Source organism: Formica exsecta, unplaced genomic scaffold, assembly GCF_003651465.1.
Source record: "Formica exsecta isolate Colony F162 unplaced genomic scaffold, ASM365146v1 scaffold871, whole genome shotgun sequence".
NCBI lineage: Eukaryota > Metazoa > Arthropoda > Insecta > Hymenoptera > Formicidae > Formica > Formica exsecta.
This window is the reverse complement of record NW_021853643.1, coordinates 80,541-103,225: the sequence shown is the minus strand read 5'-3', so window position 1 is coordinate 103,225 and position 22,685 is coordinate 80,541. Positions and strand designations below refer to the sequence as shown.

General features: G+C 41.0%; 1 protein-coding gene and 1 long non-coding RNA gene across 2 annotated transcripts in view; both read right to left on the bottom strand.

The window, feature by feature from the left end:
• Nucleotides 1-1,822: 1,822 nt before the first annotated feature.
• LOC115244848 lies at nucleotides 1,823-9,519 on the bottom strand. Its single transcript, XR_003885441.1, has 2 exons — nucleotides 8,227-9,519; nucleotides 1,823-5,028 (listed from the first exon to the last, which is right to left on the bottom strand). It is a non-coding gene; the product is annotated as an uncharacterized LOC115244848 (long non-coding RNA).
• A 6,575-nt stretch (nucleotides 9,520-16,094) lies between these two features.
• The window catches only part of LOC115244842 (zwei Ig domain protein zig-8-like), a 78,681-nt gene continuing 72,090 nt past the window's right edge, over nucleotides 16,095-22,685 (bottom strand). The window contains exons 3-4 of the mRNA XM_029822840.1: nucleotides 18,907-19,075; nucleotides 16,095-18,452 (exon numbers count right to left, since the gene is read on the bottom strand). Of these exons, the coding sequence (XP_029678700.1) occupies nucleotides 18,361-18,452; nucleotides 18,907-19,075 (261 nt within the window). The 3' untranslated portion in view covers nucleotides 16,095-18,360. The remainder of the gene's footprint in view (nucleotides 18,453-18,906; nucleotides 19,076-22,685) is intronic.

Sequence of the window (22,685 nt, the reverse complement as noted above, 5' to 3'; positions counted from 1 at the left end):
AAAACGTAACGAATGTTTGCTTTCCTTTCTTCGATTTGTTTTCCTCGCGATTTGCACAGAAAGAAATCGACGAACAAATTACGCGAAATATTTCGCATTTTTCTCGATAACTTGCATCCTGTCGCTCGACAGGAATTCTTCCCAAATCGCGGTTCGGCGAAAATATACTATTTTAATAGCCTCTCTTTTTTTCAAGCAAATTCGGGGAAATTTTCGCTGCCTCGATACATCATTCGGCTCTTTTTCGCGAGAAATAATATATATTATTTTACGTAGGCGTAACAAAAAAAAAAAAAAAAAAAAATAACAAGATATCTGAACTTTGACATGTCGGTATCTTTATTCGCACACCAAGTCGATGAGTAAAAATTTATTGGAAAAACACAAAAATATCAAAAGAGTTTGGCAGTTCGTTCAGAATAACTAGAACGCAGAAATATTTTGATATGAGAGCATCTCTCGAAATCGTGAATATGTAAAATGGAACCAGCCTGGCGGGATCTTTCGCGTCACTTACTTTTAAAGAATAAAGTTCTCACAAGAACACGCGAACTTTCTTACACGCACATGCGTGTGGCCGTAACAAATCAGCGAGTCCTTAGACAAATTAAAAGATTTAGCGAGACCCGACAGCGAGTAGGAATAGAGTAATCGTCCCGAGATCAAGCCGAGGTTAAACCGCAGGCGGTCTAATTGCGAGCGGGCTTTCCCTTCGGTAATCGGCGCGATGGGGATGTCACATTACACGTGTAGAGATAATGCATCGTCCATGCAAATTCGCGTCTTGCGTGCCCAACGTTTATCCCTCATCGGCGTCGTTCTCCATCGCGCGCGAGCCTCGAAAATGTATGTATGCTCGAGACGGCGATTAACGAGGGACCTCGTATCATCGATTTTAATTAGTCTATAATTATCGGGCAATCCTGACGGCATTCTTATCCATTTTGTTTGTCATTCTTACGCGAAGATTTGAGCGATTTTTAGTATATAATTATTACCATTGCGTTAACGATCGGATTTTCAGTCGTTTATGGCGAGCGATCTTAAAATTCTAAGTATTTCAAGATATACGTACTTGACATTTCAATTAAAAGTCCAAGGTTCGCAAATCTGCTATCTCATGCATCTCTTATGAAATTTTATTTCTTAACATTATTTTTCTTTCTTATTTTCAATCAGCCATGCAGCTTATTTTAACAAGCCATTCTCCATCAAACAAATAATAATATAAATAACAGAAAAATATATCAAGTTTTTTATTGATACAAATTTTATTTTTATTTTATATTGCTAAAATAAAAAATCAGTTTATAATGTCATCGATTCGCGCCTAGTTTTAATATATTTAGAATACTTACGTTGTGCGAGGAAAATGACACTCGTCTCGTTTGGCAGGGGAGATGATGGCGTAAACTCCAATGTCATTGGAAAATATCAAAACGAGATTTATACTGTTGATAATTTATTTCTGATTATAGGTACAATATACATCATAGGCTAGACGAAACACTTATTAGGTATATTAGCCTATCTATAAATGGTACGTGGTGTGAACGTAACACACAACGAGTTAGGAATGTAAAACGGATAGAAACTCATTACACATCGTCGCGTGCAACGCGACGTATCGCGAAGAAACGTAAAGTCGACCGATGGATGCGAGGGTGATCTCGTTCTTTTAGTCGTGTGTCTCGTCCTGCGCATTAGTTAAGGAAGGGACTTCCACGCAATTTCGCCTATGTGTCCGTATGTTTGTCCCTTATTTATGTACGCGTTAGTGTATACGTATGCAGGTGTATAAACGACACCTGTTTTTTTTTTTTTTTTTTTTTTTTTTTTTTTTTTTTTTTTTTTTTTTTATTTAACATCATTGTCGCGACATATCTTATCACTCTGTCTCCTTATTCGGCATAAATTTTAGCTACTTACTCTCGCACGAATGAAAGAGATGATCGAAGTATAATTCGATATAATATTTACACGGCCATTTATTAAGTAACGCGTCCAACAAACGGAACTGACGATACGCCGATATGCGATCCGATGACTTCGCGCGACAAGGTTTAGAGAACATAACATCATGAACAGTCCGCTCCATAGCTCGTACATAGGAGACGTAGAGCTCGAGAGAGCATAAGAAATTGCTGAAGAAACTGCGTGTAATGGCAGCTTCTCGCTTTCGAATTTATTCTCTACCTCGACTATATACTTGGTATAAAAGATAAGTGAAATTATATCTTATAGTTGACAATTAAATTATTTCTCCTCGTGTCATATATTATCAATCTAATATCAAGATAATTTTGTATGAAATTAGCATGTATACATTAGTATACATTATTAGATTAATCATTAAATATTTATTTAAAGTGAACAAAAAAAATTTTGAGATGTTATGAAAGGTACGCGCGATCTTCGTAGATTTACTTCTTTTAAACTCGTGAAACCGCATTCATCACATTGTGTATGTAGCAATGTTCGAATTTTTACTGAGACTGTACGCGATTCATTATCGGTACTTTATCGAATCCATTTCATCATTCGACAGTCAATTCAACTAATTTTATAAATTCGCCATCCAATCGTGCTTCTCTACAATTAACAGACGCGAACGATCGCATCTAAAATTCAAATCTACGTAACCAAGTATCCGTCGAGAGAGATTCTCTCTCTTTCTCTGCCATTTCACCAGATCAGATCGCAAATCGAATCGTACCGCATTTCTTCGCGCTACTGATCGCGCCCATATCGGCCGATGGCCCGATCTTCTCGATATTACCCCCCTCGCATTGGGGTTCACCGAGGGACGTGGGAGGGCGACCTTGACGGGAGGGAATCTCCGTGCGGTTGAGATTGCGAACGTCGAATCTGCGAAAGTTTTTTTTTTTCGAAACTTTCGCACGAACAGTTCCATTCGTACACGCTTCTCCTCACATCAGTGAATGGGTTCGCTTTGATTCGACTTCCTTTTATCCCCCTTTTCATACTTTCTCTTCTCTACTACGAGCTTCTGTGATTTTCTTTTCTCCCTCTCTCTCTCTCCCTCTGTCTTCTGTCTTTTATGTACCACCGAAGGCCGATTTGGGAAAGAGAGAGCCTTAAAGTTTCCTCGCCACTCCGACACTTCCGATCGGTTTCCCCCGATGCGAGACAAACCGCGCTTTCACGTACGCCACGTTTTTTCCGCTTACTTACATATTCACAGCTATAACTTCGAGATTCCGTCTTCTTTTCGCGAGAGAGATCGCTAAATACAGACGAAGCTATTCTCGTTCGGACCGAATCGATCACGCTTGGACGCGGCATCCTGGCCGGAAGATCTTGTTTCTGATATTGACATATTTACAATGCATGTATGTATGTATGTTTGTGTGTGTGTAAATGGGTGTGTATGTATGAAGTTTTAGAATAAATTACTCTAGTCGCACGTGATTGTTGATACCTTCAACGATAGCATATCGGAATATTGTGTTGCGCGAAGATGTGGCGCGCATTATAAAGTAAGGAATCAGTCTCTCTCTCTCTCTCTCTCTCTCGATATTTGCGGTACTTTTCATTGTCAATTTATTCGACAACTCAGAATTATCGATTGATTCCTCTCTCTATAAGGCGATCCACATATATCTTTTGTTTGGATTCGCGGAATCGAAACGCGAAAGTCAAGTCTCAACTAAGCGCCAGGAGTGATCCTTCGAGTTACGACAAACAGTATTATAAATTTTATTGTCCCAGAAAAAATAACCGTTCGTTAATTTAGTGTCTCAAGTTACTTAATTTAGCAGCTTAATATTATGTTAGTATCTTTCAAGAATGTAAAATTTGAAATATTTCTTCGCCGTAACTCGGGCTGCATCAATTTCGGTAGCTGATATACAACTTTCGCTCTTCGATCGCGAGGATGCCTCGAAGACATTTCACGCAGACGTAAATGCCAACAGAAAAGTTTGTCGGCTCGATATTCGAAACGGTAACGATTGTATCGGAAGTGGTCGCTTGGAGGAAGCGAGTCCTCGAGTATTGCAGAAGCGTTGCACGCGTTCGTAGAGGACTTTTGGACGCATCCCGAGCAGGATATGCGATTCGTCCGCGTGTGATCTCCGCGGACAGATGCGCACGGGGATGTTAGGAAGAAGACAGAAAGAGAGAAAAAAAAGCGGAAAAAGCGTAATATGTCGTAATTATCGCGCGACAACGCCGCCGCGTGTGGGATCATTAAAAAAAGAACAATTCACTCCCGTTCGCGTTCGACTTGAAAGGTTAATGAGAATGTTCGCGGGTCGAGCGGCAAATCGAATATCGGAAAAGTCATCACGCGCGCTCGATTCTGTTCGTACATAACGTATGTACCCTCGTGCACCCTCGCGGGACGGGCGGAGGGACGCGGAATATTTTAAGATTACGTTAAAACTATCCGATTTGGCGCGTGGCCATCTTCGCGGCGGTCTCGCGTGAGATTTACGAACGTAATTAGCACAGGCACACTCTGAGAGACACTCACAGAGACTCTCTCTCTCTCTCTCTCTCTCTCTCTCTCTCTCTCTCTTTCTCTCTATCTCTCTGAGATTCATTTTTTTTCTCAATATTTTCGCTATTTCACGTATCACACCTGACAAAGACTGTAAAGTACAAAATGTGTAAACGATAATTATAATAAAGGTTCGAAAATTTTTTTTCTTTTACCTTGACGATTTCAACGTCTTCGAAAGGTTTTCTAGATCGAGGAAAGATGTCCTTCACGCACACGCATATAAATTCGCGGCGTATGCACAGCCGTTGGCTTAGAGAACAAGGAATTCTTCTTCACATTGACTAGGCAGTAACGTTACAATGACAATAAGTTGCATGTATTAAGATGACATGGTGGAGTATGCGCGCGCGATGTTGGTAGCAACACGTTCAAGCATTATGGCTCGATTTAACGAACTACCAGCGGGCGTCTTATGTAATGTATTTGCGACGTCGCGACGTGCTCGGTCGAGCTCGTTTATGATGTCTAAATGTGACACACTAAATTCCGACGCTACTTACCTTGATTCTTTTTTTTTTTTTTTTTTTTATTTAACATCATTGTCGCGACATATCTTATCACTCTGTCTCCTTATTCGGCATAAATTTTAGCTACTTACTCTCGCACGAATGAAAGAGATGATCGAAGTATAATTCGATATAATATTTACACGGCCATTTATTAAGTAACGCGTCCAACAAACGGAACTGACGATACGCCGATATGCGATCCGATGACTTCGCGCGACAAGGTTTAGAGAACATAACATCATGAACAGTCCGCTCCATAGCTCGTACATAGGAGACGTAGAGCTCGAGAGAGCATAAGAAATTGCTGAAGAAACTGCGTGTAATGGCAGCTTCTCGCTTTCGAATTTATTCTCTACCTCGACTATATACTTGGTATAAAAGATAAGTGAAATTATATCTTATAGTTGACAATTAAATTATTTCTCCTCGTGTCATATATTATCAATCTAATATCAAGATAATTTTGTATGAAATTAGCATGTATACATTAGTATACATTATTAGATTAATCATTAAATATTTATTTAAAGTGAACAAAAAAAATTTTGAGATGTTATGAAAGGTACGCGCGATCTTCGTAGATTTACTTCTTTTAAACTCGTGAAACCGCATTCATCACATTGTGTATGTAGCAATGTTCGAATTTTTACTGAGACTGTACGCGATTCATTATCGGTACTTTATCGAATCCATTTCATCATTCGACAGTCAATTCAACTAATTTTATAAATTCGCCATCCAATCGTGCTTCTCTACAATTAACAGACGCGAACGATCGCATCTAAAATTCAAATCTACGTAACCAAGTATCCGTCGAGAGAGATTCTCTCTCTTTCTCTGCCATTTCACCAGATCAGATCGCAAATCGAATCGTACCGCATTTCTTCGCGCTACTGATCGCGCCCATATCGGCCGATGGCCCGATCTTCTCGATATTACCCCCCTCGCATTGGGGTTCACCGAGGGACGTGGGAGGGCGACCTTGACGGGAGGGAATCTCCGTGCGGTTGAGATTGCGAACGTCGAATCTGCGAAAGTTTTTTTTTTCGAAACTTTCGCACGAACAGTTCCATTCGTACACGCTTCTCCTCACATCAGTGAATGGGTTCGCTTTGATTCGACTTCCTTTTATCCCCCTTTTCATACTTTCTCTTCTCTACTACGAGCTTCTGTGATTTTCTTTTCTCCCTCTCTCTCTCTCCCTCTGTCTTCTGTCTTTTATGTACCACCGAAGGCCGATTTGGGAAAGAGAGAGCCTTAAAGTTTCCTCGCCACTCCGACACTTCCGATCGGTTTCCCCCGATGCGAGACAAACCGCGCTTTCACGTACGCCACGTTTTTTCCGCTTACTTACATATTCACAGCTATAACTTCGAGATTCCGTCTTCTTTTCGCGAGAGAGATCGCTAAATACAGACGAAGCTATTCTCGTTCGGACCGAATCGATCACGCTTGGACGCGGCATCCTGGCCGGAAGATCTTGTTTCTGATATTGACATATTTACAATGCATGTATGTATGTATGTTTGTGTGTGTGTAAATGGGTGTGTATGTATGAAGTTTTAGAATAAATTACTCTAGTCGCACGTGATTGTTGATACCTTCAACGATAGCATATCGGAATATTGTGTTGCGCGAAGATGTGGCGCGCATTATTCAGGAAGGAATCAGTCTCTCTCTCTCTCTCTCTCTCTCTCGATATTTGCGGTACTTTTCATTGTCAATTTATTCGACAACTCAGAATTATCGATTGATTCCTCTCTCTATAAGGCGATCCACATATATCTTTTGTTTGGATTCGCGGAATCGAAACGCGAAAGTCAAGTCTCAACTAAGCGCCAGGAGTGATCCTTCGAGTTACGACAAACAGTATTATAAATTTTATTGTCCCAGAAAAAATAACCGTTCGTTAATTTAGTGTCTCAAGTTACTTAATTTAGCAGCTTAATATTATGTTAGTATCTTTCAAGAATGTAAAATTTGAAATATTTCTTCGCCGTAACTCGGGCTGCATCAATTTCGGTAGCTGATATACAACTTTCGCTCTTCGATCGCGAGGATGCCTCGAAGACATTTCACGCAGACGTAAATGCCAACAGAAAAGTTTGTCGGCTCGATATTCGAAACGGTAACGATTGTATCGGAAGTGGTCGCTTGGAGGAAGCGAGTCCTCGAGTATTGCAGAAGCGTTGCACGCGTTCGTAGAGGACTTTTGGACGCATCCCGAGCAGGATATGCGATTCGTCCGCGTGTGATCTCCGCGGACAGATGCGCACGGGGATGTTAGGAAGAAGACAGAAAGAGAGAAAAAAAAGCGGAAAAAGCGTAATATGTCGTAATTATCGCGCGACAACGCCGCCGCGTGTGGGATCATTAAAAAAAGAACAATTCACTCCCGTTCGCGTTCGACTTGAAAGGTTAATGAGAATGTTCGCGGGTCGAGCGGCAAATCGAATATCGGAAAAGTCATCACGCGCGCTCGATTCTGTTCGTACATAACGTATGTACCCTCGTGCACCCTCGCGGGACGGGCGGAGGGACGCGGAATATTTTAAGATTACGTTAAAACTATCCGATTTGGCGCGTGGCCATCTTCGCGGCGGTCTCGCGTGAGATTTACGAACGTAATTAGCACAGGCACACTCTGAGAGACACTCACAGAGACTCTCTCTCTCTCTCTCTCTCTCTCTCTCTCTCTCTCTCTTTCTCTCTATCTCTCTGAGATTCATTTTTTTTCTCAATATTTTCGCTATTTCACGTATCACACCTGACAAAGACTGTAAAGTACAAAATGTGTAAACGATAATTATAATAAAGGTTCGAAAATTTTTTTTCTTTTACCTTGACGATTTCAACGTCTTCGAAAGGTTTTCTAGATCGAGGAAAGATGTCCTTCACGCACACGCATATAAATTCGCGGCGTATGCACAGCCGTTGGCTTAGAGAACAAGGAATTCTTCTTCACATTGACTAGGCAGTAACGTTACAATGACAATAAGTTGCATGTATTAAGATGACATGGTGGAGTATGCGCGCGCGATGTTGGTAGCAACACGTTCAAGCATTATGGCTCGATTTAACGAACTACCAGCGGGCGTCTTATGTAATGTATTTGCGACGTCGCGACGTGCTCGGTCGAGCTCGTTTATGATGTCTAAATGTGACACACTAAATTCCGACGCTACTTACCTTGACTCTAACATCGCGTTCACCGTCACGGTGCAGTTAGTCAAGGTTGTACACACACGCGCAGGCAAACATGTACAGGCGTATCGTACAAAATGAATCGTGATACAATGGTAAACGCGATAACGTCGTGATCGTCGTGTATTGTCCAGACCAACTAAACAACTAAACAGCCTTCTTTTTAAGTACATATTTACATACGAGAGAAGTAGTCCGCATCGTCAATCGGTCGTCGACGTTAGCCGATGAAAGCAATCCCGACGAAGATGGTCTGCTTCGCGCTTACACCAGATATAATTCCACGTTTTTTTTTTTATCTCATTCAGAGCAATTTTGATAACTTTGACAAAACGATATGAGAATGTTTTCTGAAATTTGAATATTGTGAACGATGATGAAAACGAAAAATTCCTGCGACTGTTTCTAAGTCATCAATAAAAATATATAATAAAATATATATAATAATGCTTATACTTGAAAAACGAAAAGCTATCGCATTCTAGGACATTTCATATTGTATTTTATAGGTAATCGAATAGCTAAAAATATTTATTAAATCATGTCGCCAAAATTATCGGAATCATGCCCTCGCGCACACTCTGACGAATTTCATTCATATCAGATGTAACGCGCTGAAGTGCAGATTGTCTGTATATCAATGCTCCGCGCTGTTAATTCAATTATCGAAATTAGGCTGAGGGGCCGCATCGCGTTCGGTTTCCATCGCTTTGCGTACGCATAATTATTACGCGAATTTGTAGACAACTGAATATCATTAAACGATAACCATTCGATTATTTGTCATCAATTCCGCTATTATGAACCATCCATTAGGAACGCGTAAGAGTAAATTGTGCTACGCAAAATATTCGCGTTTTGTCTCTTCGTGCGCGTATCATTCGATCAAAGTCGGATATTTCCAGCGAAACCGAGAGATTTCGATTGACATGTAATCCATGTTTCTTAATCTTGGGTGTCCTATAACTAATGGTGTACAACTGAGAAGGTAATGATTCTCTCTCTCTCTCTTTACACACACACACACACACACACAAATGAAAAATGTATAATATCATTTGTTAAGACTTCTTTTTAAGAAAATAGACTTTGAAATAATAAGTATTATACTTTTTTAAGTTTGAATAACTTTTGATAATCTTGTTTTACATCATTGGATTTATCTCGCGAAAATTTTACATATATGTTGTATCTTTTTAGACATTAAATTATATATATAAAAAATACTAAATATATCTAAAAGATAGATGCTAAAGATTAAAGAGACATTAAAATATATATATAAAAAAACATTTTTCTATTAAAAAATAAAATTTATATGAATGCTTTTATGCTCGTTTTTTTCAATAATATAAATTATTTTAAATTGTTTTAGTAAATGGAATATTGACTTTATATTTTATTAATAATCACTGTCGAAACGAATTCAAATATATACGACACGAAAAAAGTCATTAGGATTCATTCAAATTTAAAACAGAATAAATCTGTTATTAATTCTCTAAATTTTAAAGTCAATTTTCCACAAAACACATTTTTTTTTTTATATAAAAAATTTAATTTTTGTACTTATTCTTCACATGGAATCATTACCTTTCGGTTGTTCCCATCAATTACAAAATACTCCATACATTATATTGGTCTCATGTTGCGCGTGAAATCGATTATGCAAATGTGAGAAATGGATGCTTCTCATTATACTTGATCGTAGGAGGTAATAATTAAAATTCAGTTTTAACGAAATGATGTTAACGAATTGTCCTTGTCTTCGAGATCGCTAACGATACGGATTTCAAAACAAACATAAAGAAAGAATATCGTTAATTTCCCGCATGTTTTCCAAGCGATACGAATCGTCGTCGTCGCCGTCGTCATACGTCACATCTCGCACACACAATGCATCAGCTTTTTATAAATCGTCACGTATAGAATCCTCTTTCCCGTGTGCACGCATCGCGCCGCATACTAATTCGCGCCGCGACAAACGAAAGTGGCTTATCGCGCCCTTTTTTTCGCTTCTCTATTTATTTCCCTTCCTTTCGCGCCGCATACTAATTCGCGCCGCGACAAACGAAAGTGGCTTATCGCGCCCTTTTTTTTCGCTTCTCTGTTTATTTCCCTTCCTTTTTTTTTTATTTCATTGGTCAGATTTTCGAATCAAAAAATATGCACGTCCGAGCGTAGTTATTGAAAACTTGCGCACATGAAAAATTGACAAAGCTCAACCGAATGAAAAGAGGTCAGTCAATCGATTCTATTGTGATGACAATGACCGGAAACAAGAGTATTCTGATGGATATGATTAAATGATATATTGTGATATTCAGTGCAACAATCGATACGTCGACGTGTCAAACGTTACTTTAGAAATCTTTAGTTTATGCTATTACAGTAAATCGAGATGATTGATAGAAAATAAAAAAGATAAAAACCATGTATACGTATATAGGACAGTTGAATTTTCGGATTATTGGACGAAGATATTGTACGACACTGTTTGGCTTTTTTCCCTTACTTCGTTCGCATCAGTTCTGGCCCCATATTCCCCAAAAATATCACTCAAAAAAAATGTCTTGCTGATATAGGTAGATTTCTAGGTGTCACAACAAAAATTTATCGCTATTTTTTGTATCTGTTAGAATATTGTCTGTTACATATAGAATTTATAGCAGCAATATTCTAATAATATCTTCTAGAAAATTTAGGTCCCATTGCCAAATGTTAATCACTGCATTGGATAAATATGAGTTTCGATACTACAGCTAGAACGATCTTTGTGAGAAATATAACTGCCAATTATAACTGCAGCATCGAAAAATTGAGAGAAATTGTTTAAAAGAGCTAGATAGATTGGGCGCGTTATACAAATATGTTAGATGTGAGGATTATATATTCATTTGTTTCTTGCCGCTAATTTTTTCTGTGTACCACAGCCAAACTTTATAACAAGTATGATTGGCCTTAACATGGATAGGCGCCACAGAAAAACATTCTTTCTAAATTTCACAAACAGTTCAGATATAAATTCTGTCTCTGTCACTTAGATTGATTAAATGCGAAACATATGCGATATCACAGTATTTGCTAATCATTTATGTACCTCAGTTAATTTTGCGCACCCAGAAAATTTTTGCTGTAGTTGCAATACCACTTTTTTGAGTGTATCGCATACGATATTTATCATTGCGCAACTATTTTCCGATACTTTCAGCTGCGCTGTATGCAATGTTTTTCGAGAATATGGCCCCTGTAGCTTTAATGCGGCGCGAGAAACGTTGCTATTATCTTGAATCGAAAGAAAACAATTGAAAGTAGAAAAGATCTAAAAGTAACAAAGTAGAAATATCGCATTAATATAGAAGCGATTGGATCTGTCGAATAATGGCGTTTCGTTTGTTGTTCTTTTCGCTAGTTTTGTTAATCGCGTATGACAGTTGGTTTCGGAAAACGCATAATCAGGCTTCTCCCTTTCTTGATATTGACTCGTCACTCGGGTAAATTTCCTTCGTTGGTGTATGGTCGACCATGCACCGTTGATACTGAAGAAGGAGGGGGGGGGAGAGGGGTGAAATAACGAAATCGCGGCACGCGCACGCTTCTTTTATTTGCGTATCCCGCTATCCGAATGAAAAACGGCAACCACCCGCTCTCCGAGCGCGTCTATCGCGCCTCTCCACGTTAGCTGTTACACGATTACTCGTTTTCCTTTTTTTTTTCCTCCAGCGTGTTCTCGCGCTCTTTCTCCTTTCGTTCGTCCGCTTCGCGTGCACTCCGAGTCGCAGTTCGACGGGCTCAACACCCTCTCTCAGTATAAATGCAGGCCTCGCAGCAGTGCGGAATCCACAGCGCGCGGTTGTCGCTGAATACTAATGCACACCGCGACTACCGCGCGCGCGATTCAATCCGCTTTTTGATTCAACTATTTAGCTTGTAAATTAAAACCAAGCGCGCGAGCACGTCGACCGTGCGCGACCGGCTGTGTAAAAATTCACCGAGGCTGCTCGCGACTTTTTCGATGCGCGAAATTGCATTTTGACCGATAGATAGGTGGACAGGTAGGACATGTACGCTCTCTCGTATACGTGCCCGCGGGTCCGCTTTGGCAGTCCCATTCCGTGTTCCAGTGTTGGTATAAAGTTTTACCTTACAAACCCTAAACTTCTAAGCGGACATAGATTCATCCGTCCGTGGAAGGGCGGGTAAAAACGAAACGTTTAATCCACAACCGCGTATCGCTCGCGTCCGAATTATAAAAAATAAAGGGGAAAAAAAACCGACGCGGGTCCACCTGCGGATATTTCGCGCCGCGGGAAAATTCGACGGCCGTAAATATATCAGTTTTTATCTCTGGATCAGGTAGAAAAGCTAATGCATACGACGTTGCCCCGAGCCAAAAGGCGCATTCTTTGATATTTTTTCTCTCGCGAGAGAAAAATGCTCTCGCGTCGAATTACTTTGGTCGCGATGGAGGAGTTGCCTATCTTAAATGACCGGGAAGTACGGTTGTAATATGGGAAAGAGATGAGAGGCTGTGTCTTCCCACTTCCCTCTCTCTCTCTCTCTTTGAATAGACGATGATTGTCTTTACTGGTTTTCTCGGCTTCAGTTATTTCTCGGTTATCTTCGGACAATGCTTCGTTCGCGCAACGACGTCGTTCGCTGCGAGGGAGCGAATGAGAGTTCGGCTTTGTAACGCGACTCTAATTCGCGACGGTAACGATCTTGTAACCGGAGCTAGAAGTTATACCGACGTTTAGTTTTGCGCGCTTAATGAGCGGCGCGCTCTTCGGAGAGGTCGATGTTGCGCGCGGACGCTTCCCAAGTATCTAACATAAATGGTGACGTAAGCTGATTCAAGCGGCAAATTAAGTCAGAGCAATTCTGTTCCTCCGTTCTTATTGTGTTCATTCGAGAAGATGCGTTTTATTATTATACTCACGACGTAGAACGCGAGAGCAGCTTTTGGAAAATGAACGCGTTAAGCTTTATTCGATTCGCGTATCGTTGTCTTTATAAAGGTGAGAGATAATGATTAATTCGCGATTTATCCTCTGCTTGCGCCGAAGAATAAAGATGTCGTAGAAAGTGTATTTTTTTTTTAATACTTCAATGAACCTTCTATATGATACAATAACTGCGTGAAAAAAATCTTTGTGATTAAAACAAAATACTCGAATAAAAAAATTATTATTGTTCATTCAAGTTTAATTATAATCGTGTGCAGCTGTTTGCATTTTCTGAAGCTACTTACAATTATTCCGTTCACGTCGTTCGACTACCAGAAATTGCGCGGCTCAATAATCCGTGAAGACGGGCCAGCGGAATAACAGTCAGAAATGAGAAACAATAACGGTTAGCTCGAGTAGGGGATAAGCTCGTTGACGTAATACGAGAAAAAATGCTGCTCATTTTTAATTAAAGCCAGCTGCACGTACGCGGAGAGAACTGCGCTCCCGGAAAAGCGAAGGGAAGGGAAGAGAAGGGAAGGGAAAAACGAGCACGTCCGTCTGACCGAGCGCGAGCACATGGAGAGTCTCGCTTGCCGGTCACGAATCCGGCATTCTCCATGTCGGATGCTATTATAGTAAAGAATAAAAGTGGATGGAAATACCAGGGAACGACGATAGGCGCGCGTTGCACGCGAACCCCTGAATATTGCGCTGCGTCGTGTTCACTTCCTAGTCTTTCTCCTTCCCTTCCTATCCCCTTTTCATCCTTCCTCCCTTCCTCTCCCGACAGAACATCCTCTTCGCGGTTGAAAATGTATCGAAGAATACGGTGTTCTACAACGGAAGTATAGCCGGCTGGCGATCTTGAATTATTACAATACCTCGCAATCATGTCCGTACATAAATCAAATCGATTCTTTCGCGTAGAAAATTCGAGGAACTCTGATAAGAGTCCTTAACCTTCTCCTTCACGCTATGAAAGTCATTACAGTGGTTTTTGTCGCGTTTTAACGGCATGAATTTCTTAATCTTATGAATTTACGATAATTTCTACAGAAATGTTAAAATTTACTCGATGAAATAAAGTTATACACCTTAGATCGAAAGTATATAACTGCACTATGGCATTTTTTTTTATGCTGCTGTCGCGAAAGATAAAAAAGAAAAACCTAATCCATCAACGCGGCTTTATTTTCCCGTGCACATTCACATGATGCAATTTCATACCTCGAATAAGCGTAATACGTCGGCTCAACCCTTTTTCTGGCTACTATCTGTGATATAGTTTTCGTCGTGATGAAACATCGAATTAACACCGATCGGCTGATGCGATCGACCGCGTGTTAATCCAATGCTCGCACGAGGCATAGGGCGGATTAATGTGTGCGTATGTGTACGCGTGACAGCACGAATAAGAGAAGCAGCGAGAGCGTACATCCGCTTGGAGAACCTCGCCGACGACATTATGCGGTGTACCTCGCGTTTAACCTGATAAATGAAGGCAGATCGGCGAGCGTCGTTGCGGTCCACAGCCCTTTCTCTCTCTCTCTTTCTCTCCATCTATCTATCTATCTATCTATCTATTCTCTCGTTCCACGACCGCGCTTTTTTCCAATCCGGAACCACCCGATTTTCCTCGGTCGGGAGAAAGAATGGAGAGGCGACCAGCCGCGGACGGGAAGAAAAGTCCACTAAACGTCTACCTCCGAAGGGTCGCTCTTTTTGCCCGAGAAATAAGGGGGGAAAGAGGACCGAAGAGACAGGATCTTGATTATCCGGTCAACGACGACGACAAAAGGCATGTTCTTACGCGTAGTCGAGCCACTGTATTACTGTTAGCTGGAAACTTTTTTTTAATCACGTTCTTCCGTCGCGGATATTGCTCGTCTCTCGCGTTCGCGCACGCGCTTTCTACCGGCACATGTTGCCCCGTATTTCCTTTTTCATTCATTATTCATATGTTCCGTCTGCTTTTATTCCGCTGTTCGCATTCGCGACAGCTCCGAGTTTTATTAATCGTTACGAGAGCGCAACATCGTCGACGGGGTGGCGAAACGCGGTCGTACTGAATTATACGCCATCCTCGGTAAGAACTTCCTAAATGTGTTTTAAACCGGTTACCGAATCGACTATAATAGTCGCGTCTCGATCAATCAAGGGACGAGAATATTTAAACTCTTTATTCATTTCCAACGTTAAAAAATTGATAGTATCAAAAAAAAGTTATATAAATTTTTGAAAAATCAAATTGTTTTTTGGATAAAATCATCTTTAAAACATTATGCATTTCAATGAGACGCGGGGATAAATTCATAGAATATGCCGATTTTTAACACAATTTTTCAAACTGTACTTTTATCAATCTCAAACATAAATAAAGATATATGTAAATGCGAGTAAAAAATCATGCAAATTTCTTTCCTCAATATTTAAGAATAATTTAGAACCGAGAGAAGAGAATCCGAAGAAGATATATAATAAGCAAAAACTCCCGTGGAACGTCTTTCACGTGTTTTGCTGAAAAACAACGAAGTACGTTGGCAGCGTAAGAAACGAATGGGACAGCAACAGTGCGAGCGAGAATTATGGGTCGCGCTGGGGGAGGGCGTTGCGCAAAATTTGATATTATATTTGAAATTCCCGATACGACTGCCCGGCAAAGACGAATGGGCGGTTGCTTGAAAAGAGCAAATTGCGAGAGCTAATTGAATCGGATGCGTCTCGCGTCTTCCTCGCACGGGCTTGATCGATTAGGACGATGCTCTCGTTGCGCTGTCTTCATCAACACTTGCGCTTGCGCGTCTGCTAATTGCACAAATTGCACGCACGGCCAATTCTTCTTAATTATCCTCCCCTTCTACAGAAATCTCCTCTACCGAAGAGTAGGAAAATAAATTCCATTTATTTTTTTTTTTTTCGTGCGATATCTCGCGTTTTTTCCAACACTGTACTACGTACTTGTTACGAAAAATAATATAAAATGCGAATATTATAAAGAGAAAATGAAGGGTTCTGCATATTTGAATGAATAGGATTTCATTTTAATTCCACGTTGTATAGTATTATTTTCAACCCTTTTCTTCTCTGCTTCCGACACTTCATGTATGTGCTGCTTTTTTATAAGATATTTTTATTAATTCCAACGTAGAAAGAAGTCTCTCGTGTGTTCACGAAATTTAATTTGCTTTATGACAGAGATATCAGTCAAATGTCTCTTAAAATCTCGCGCGAACGGTACAATGAATTTTACATTGCTTTAGAAATATTGCTCTGGATTGTATAATTCTATTAATATTAAAAAATTTGTCGAAGAAGATTTCTTTACGCAATTCCCCGCTGCATAAATATTCTCTTGCTTTGTAATGTAAAAAATTCTGTTTTCCCTCGAACTTTTACAACGCATCGGAGATAACGCGCGCGATTGGATTTAATGCAAATATCGTCATACACTGCGCGAATCTCGCTTTGTCTCTTGATGACAATTGTCGGTATAGAAATGTTAATTGCTGTTGAATTTCACAATATCCGACTAGTGTTTCGCATAAACTAATTTCACCGTTTTATTTAAATAAACGTCGACGACGTTCCGCGAGTATGAAGAAGCACGATTGCTTATAATCGAAATACAAAACTAAAGAATAATAAAACAAAAATTACGCTACTTACCGATTTCAATCGAGAATCGTGTGAACTTTTATCGCGCGTCGATTGATACGAGAGATGCCACGGAGAACGTGCTGTGCAAAACATAAAAAGAAACAAGAGGAAAGTGTCGAGAGACACGTGCGATTCGATTGCGCGATAATCGCTTCCGCAATACCCGCCGATCGCGGCGATAGAGACTCGAGATTTTACCGCTCATTCGTCGCCGGAAGTGCGGCGGTGTCAATATTGGAACATGAGAATTGCGAGGATCGCACAAAAGGCTCTTGTGTGCATGGTCGTGGAAGAATATATAACGGTATACACATCGGTCGTTGTGTCGATCGTCGATGGTCATCCAGTTGCGAGGATTCCGAAGCGTAAACCGGTCAAAGCCGCGGTTGCGTGGCAACGGATTCGTTCTTCTCTTCCTCGATGCATCCGTCGCCGTCGAGCCTCGCCGACCGGAAAGCGAGTCGACAGACACTCCTCGAGTCTGTTCGAATTAATCGCGGAGAAAGCCAAGCATTCGCGACGCGTATCTTCTCGTTGTCCCTTTTCGCCATCTCTACCCGCGCGTTCGATCTTTTGCCATCTCCGTGTATGTGTGTGTACATGTCCCCCATCCCCGGAAGATTCACTTCTTTCTCGAGCCAGAGATATTTGTCGTCGTACTTGGAGAGAGGAGAGCCGATTGTTTCGAGAATCTTTCTGAATTGGAAAAAATCGGAATTCGAAGGTCTTTGATGAAATGCAAATGAATCGGGAAAGTCATGTTTTGCAGCGAGTACTTTACTTAGAGAGGATTGTTATTTAAAGTCCGATTATTTAAATGAAAGGTCAGAATATTTAAATGAGAAGTGAAAACGCTCGCGATTTCTACGCGATATCCCGGACATCATATTCTCTCGTTTGCGTATTTTAACTGCTCTTTGTGCAATTTCACCGACGTTAAACTACGGCTTATTCGTCGAATAAACGTACTCTTCTTTTCTCTGTAACGTGAAACTGTATAAGCTCATTCGCGAATAAGCAGCGCCCGTCGTTAATGAAATCGACTGTACGTCGATGCCTGTGTGTTACGTTTTCGTAATCGTGACGCATTTGTGCGCGTGTTCTCTTACGTGTATTATTATCGTATCATGTATATTCGCGATCCCGGATCGCGTGGCCTGTGCGAAGCCGGCGTTAAAAGCGTCGTCGCAATGCTCGGTCGCACCGTTCCTTCCGGGCGCGTTGTCGTCGTTCCGAAAGAGTCATCGTTCCGGTGCACAGTCAAAAGCATCCTCGTCGGATGCGCCTCGTCGCACCATCCTATCTAGCAATGGCATTCATGACACTTGGGCAATTTCCGCGCGACCCGTGTGACGAAAATACCTCTCTTTCTCTCTCTCTCTCTCTCTTTTCTTCTCTTACACAGCACGCACATAAATGCACACACACACACATACATACTCACACACATTCCCATTCGCTCTAAAGTGCTCTCCGACTTCTTCCTTCGAAAATGCGCGATGGAATGGAGCAATTAGTAAAGTAGCAGACACAGGCAGAGTAGAAGAGAGTACAGCCTCGGTTGCTTGGCCTGACCGCCGTGCTGCATTGCCGCGGGATACTCTCCTGAAACAGAGGGCAACACTTAAATTTTCTGAAGACCCGTCACGCCTGGCGTTTACCCATCCGTCCGCGTTTCCTCCCCCTCCCCGCCCAACCATTGTTCTTTCCGTCGCGTGACTGAAATGAAACGCCGTCGATTGCAATTTGGCTAATTATTTTCCCGTCCGTGTAATTGCGGTTTTGCAAGATGCATAATCTCTTCCAAAAGAGAGAATTTGCCAACTTTAGATGAGGCGTATATATATATGGATCAGCATAAGAAAAGCTGACAGAACAACGATAGTGAATTAATTAAAATTTCTAAGTAAAAAATTAATATTATTATTGCAACACCAAATTTGTTCGGAACTTCTCATACAAACATTTTTAAGACAACACGTTTTTAAGATATAGACTCTTAATGTCTCTTCTGATCGTTTCCTCGCAAGAAATCGTCTTCGCATCTTCGATCACTCACCGTTGAGTACGTGTACGGTGATCGATTTCGGTTGAGCATTACTGGGGTTACAAGTGTACCGTCCCGAGTCCGACGGCTTCGCCTCTTGAACCAGGAGGAAACTCGTCGTGCTGTCACCCTTCTCTGTGACCACGGAGACGCCGCCTCTGTTCGAGTCGTAGCTGATTATCTGGAACAGAGATCGAGCGATCGTCTTGAGATGCCGGACAGATATCTCTCGGGTCGAACGTTGAAGTTGCGAAAGGAAGGGGACGAGTGAGAAATCGGCTAACCAACGGCGGATACAGTTTTTTATTGGACTGGTCCCAATGGGTATTGAGACGATGAGGAAGCGGACGGAGATACGCCCGTCGAAGGACGACTCTCCCTCTCCCCTTCCTCTTCACTCGCGGAGGGTGAGAAAAAAATACGACGTTTTCCCTCTCTTCCCTAACGGAAATTCTTTCCCGGCGCGTTTTACACTATCCACGATTGGATCGGAGATTGTAAAGTACGATACTGATGTAAGACGGCCCTTCCTTCCCGATGATACGAGGAGGAAGGAAGGATTCGTCCCAACGTTCGGTGCAAATTGCTTCGCCGCGCGGCGACTTATACCACGAGAATATTCTCTAGGATAAATGTTACTCTGGAGAATTTTCCGCGGCAGGTGCACAAGAGTTTTATACATATATGTATATGTGTGCATGTGCTCCACGCAATATTGCGTGTCATTGTATAGTTTTTAATTTGAGTTATTGGAGTATATTCCGCATCAATATCTTTCGAATTTTTCTATACATAGGAAATATTGAAAAATTGAAGAAAATATTTCGAAGCAATATCTCGCTATAAAAATGTTTAACTCGAGCAGATTTCATCGTTTTAAATCAAATATTGTATTATTTACATATATAATATTAAAAAAATAAATCTCTCGCGCGCGCGCGAAAATAATTGAAATATTTCACAGTATTTTATATGTTATTTAAACCTGAGAATTTGCAGTGGAAAATTGGGCGCGACGTCTTAAACGCTAGTAGTGTACTCGTTGCGAACCTCCGACGAACGTCGTGTTTATCCTACGTCTGTTCCACTCAACGACGCTCGTCACGAGTGTCGCTTTAACGCGAGGTTGGTAGGGTCCAACATTTGGTACACATAGGTTGAAAGGAATAAAGAGGGAGAAAGAGAGAGAGAGAGAGAGAGAGAGAGAGAGAGAGAGAGAGAGAGAGAGATGGGCAAAAGAGGAGAAGAGGAAGAGAGTGAAGAAAGTCTCGGCAAGATCCGAGAAGGATTTTTAAATAAATAATCCGCGGAGCCGGAACTTTACAGCAGCTTCCGTCTGAGGTAGGCACGTAAGCCTTCTTAAGGGAGCGAGAATTGTAGAGTATCCCAAACAACACGTTGTTGGATATTCACTTCTGTGTTTCGACGTTAAGAAATTCGAGCGTCGTGCTCTTCCACGATCATCTCGGCAAGGATAAATGCTTTATTATTAATTCAATTTCTTTTGCATGCTATATTTTCGTACAAGCCACGCTTCCCTCAATGGTTAATGTAAAATTTAGAAGTTTTGCCAAAGTACGTTTTTCTCGTGATTCTGTAGAGAGGATAATCTGAAATTCTTGTCAAGATAATAAAATTACACTTGAAAATTATAATATGTCAAAATTTCAATTTTAGGGAATTTACCAAAAAAATTATGCGTAAAAATCGCGCACTTAGACTTGTAACTACATTTATATGTGCATACACGACTTGTCATTTATTATTAATATTCGTAATATTGTGGCCTGGCCTCGATATTTTCGGATATTTCTCACTTTATTTTATCTCCAGAATACGCTATTAAAGTATTATATTATATTGCACGCTCAAATTCCTTTTCGTAAAAAGGCAATTCGAAGAAATTGTATGCAAAGTGTAATTGTCTTGCGTTGAGAAAAGAAAGATGGAACGGAATAAAAGACTTCTCTTTGAAGTTTCTTTCGATTAAGAATAATGCGCGCGAGTATAAGCTATACTCGGGAGGATTTAATCTTTCCGGACTGTCGCGCGCATTAAATCCCCGGGAATAAGAATAGAATATCGGTCGCCGAGTTGTTTATCCCCGCCGTGTTTTCAAAGCGTGCGATTAATCGAACCGGGGGAGGAAAGTTAGCGATGTCGCCGAGTTTGATAAGCGCCGCGGGTACCTTCCTTCCGTTCCGTTATCTAAACGCACGCCTAACAGATAACACGGGAAACTTTCGTTTCCAAAGTTCAATATTAATTCGGTCGGACCCTACGTAATAATGCGCCGGATATACAGACACATGCATGCGTCCATGATACTCTCTCACGCGGCAGCTGCACATGCATTTCTGCCGCCTATGAAAATCAAACTTTCTTATACCGATAGCTATGTGTGAGACTGAGTTCTCGTCGAGTTTTTACAACTCGCCGCAACTCGCAAATTAGTGAGTTTTCGCAGGGTGTGGTCGTCCTTCCGGCAGTTCATATACACGAGCATAAAATCAAACAACGCCGGCCCGAGTTGAACCTCTGAAAATACGTAACGTAAACTTACGTCTCGAGAATTCCTTAAATTTTTACGATCCGTGGCAAGTTTCTTCGCGCACGTGAACGATAAACGATCGCGTCTTCAATATTGATCGAGCGCGTGATCGCTCTTGTGAATATTTTGCGATATTTATGTATTCTTTTATTGAAATGTTTAATAGTACCGCTTTTTACGCGTCATGTTCGCGATACCGTGCGCGGATATATACGATAAATGACATTTCTATAATTACTTGGACGAGCGATGTGTTTTGAATCGAATCGATTTTTATCGAATTCTACTTGATCATCAGGATAGATAAATAATATCCAATTTTCAGTTCATTAATCGTATAAAGTGCTGACTCTGCATTGACGATTAAATTAAAACAGCGACCAATTACTCACCGATTAACTTTGGCGACTGTAAATCGATCTGGAATAAATGGATGTTGTATTTAAACTACATATTTACATTCTTCGCTCTCTTTCTCTCTCTTTCTCTTTGATTATATTTTACACAATTTTAAACAATTAATAATATGCGAGAGCTTTTCAACTATTGAAAAAGAGAAGATGAAAATTACAGAAATAGCAAAATTACTGCTAGTCCTCATTAGTAGCAAATTAAGCCGTTGAATTTTCTTACTTTGTTCAAAGAATTCTAAGATATATAAGATGTGCAAAAATATATCTCTCTCTTTATTTGATGTTATCGCCAGCGAGAGCGCAGTTCAATGAGCTAGATAATTTCGCAGCGCGTCTCATAGAACTCGTAATTTGCCCAAGTTTTGACGCGTGCGAAAGTTTTACACGATGAGGCGAGAAGGGAGGCGGAGGATGGCCTCGTCAACCTCATTACACGCTCTTACCGGAAATCGGTATCCCGCGGGATTGCCGCTCGAGATGTGGAGCATCTCACACTCAATGGTTCGTCGGAATGATTTTCCCGCTTTTCCCTTTCCTTTATGGGTTAAGTACTTTTGTCTTATCAGCCTTCGCTCGCGCATTTCGAGATAACGATACCCCCTCCGTTCTGTGCATCTTCGCCATTGTACCATCCATAGTTTTACCCTTCTTACTTGTCTCCCCTCCCTCTCCTCTCTCTCTCTCTCTCTCTCTCTCATCATTTATCAAATTTGTCGTTTCAAGCCGGCGTTTATTGTAAAATGATTCACTCCGCGTCACTGTTGATTCCCATCGCTGTTCTCGTACATTATGTAGTTGAAAACTGCGAAACACGGACAAAGTCAATT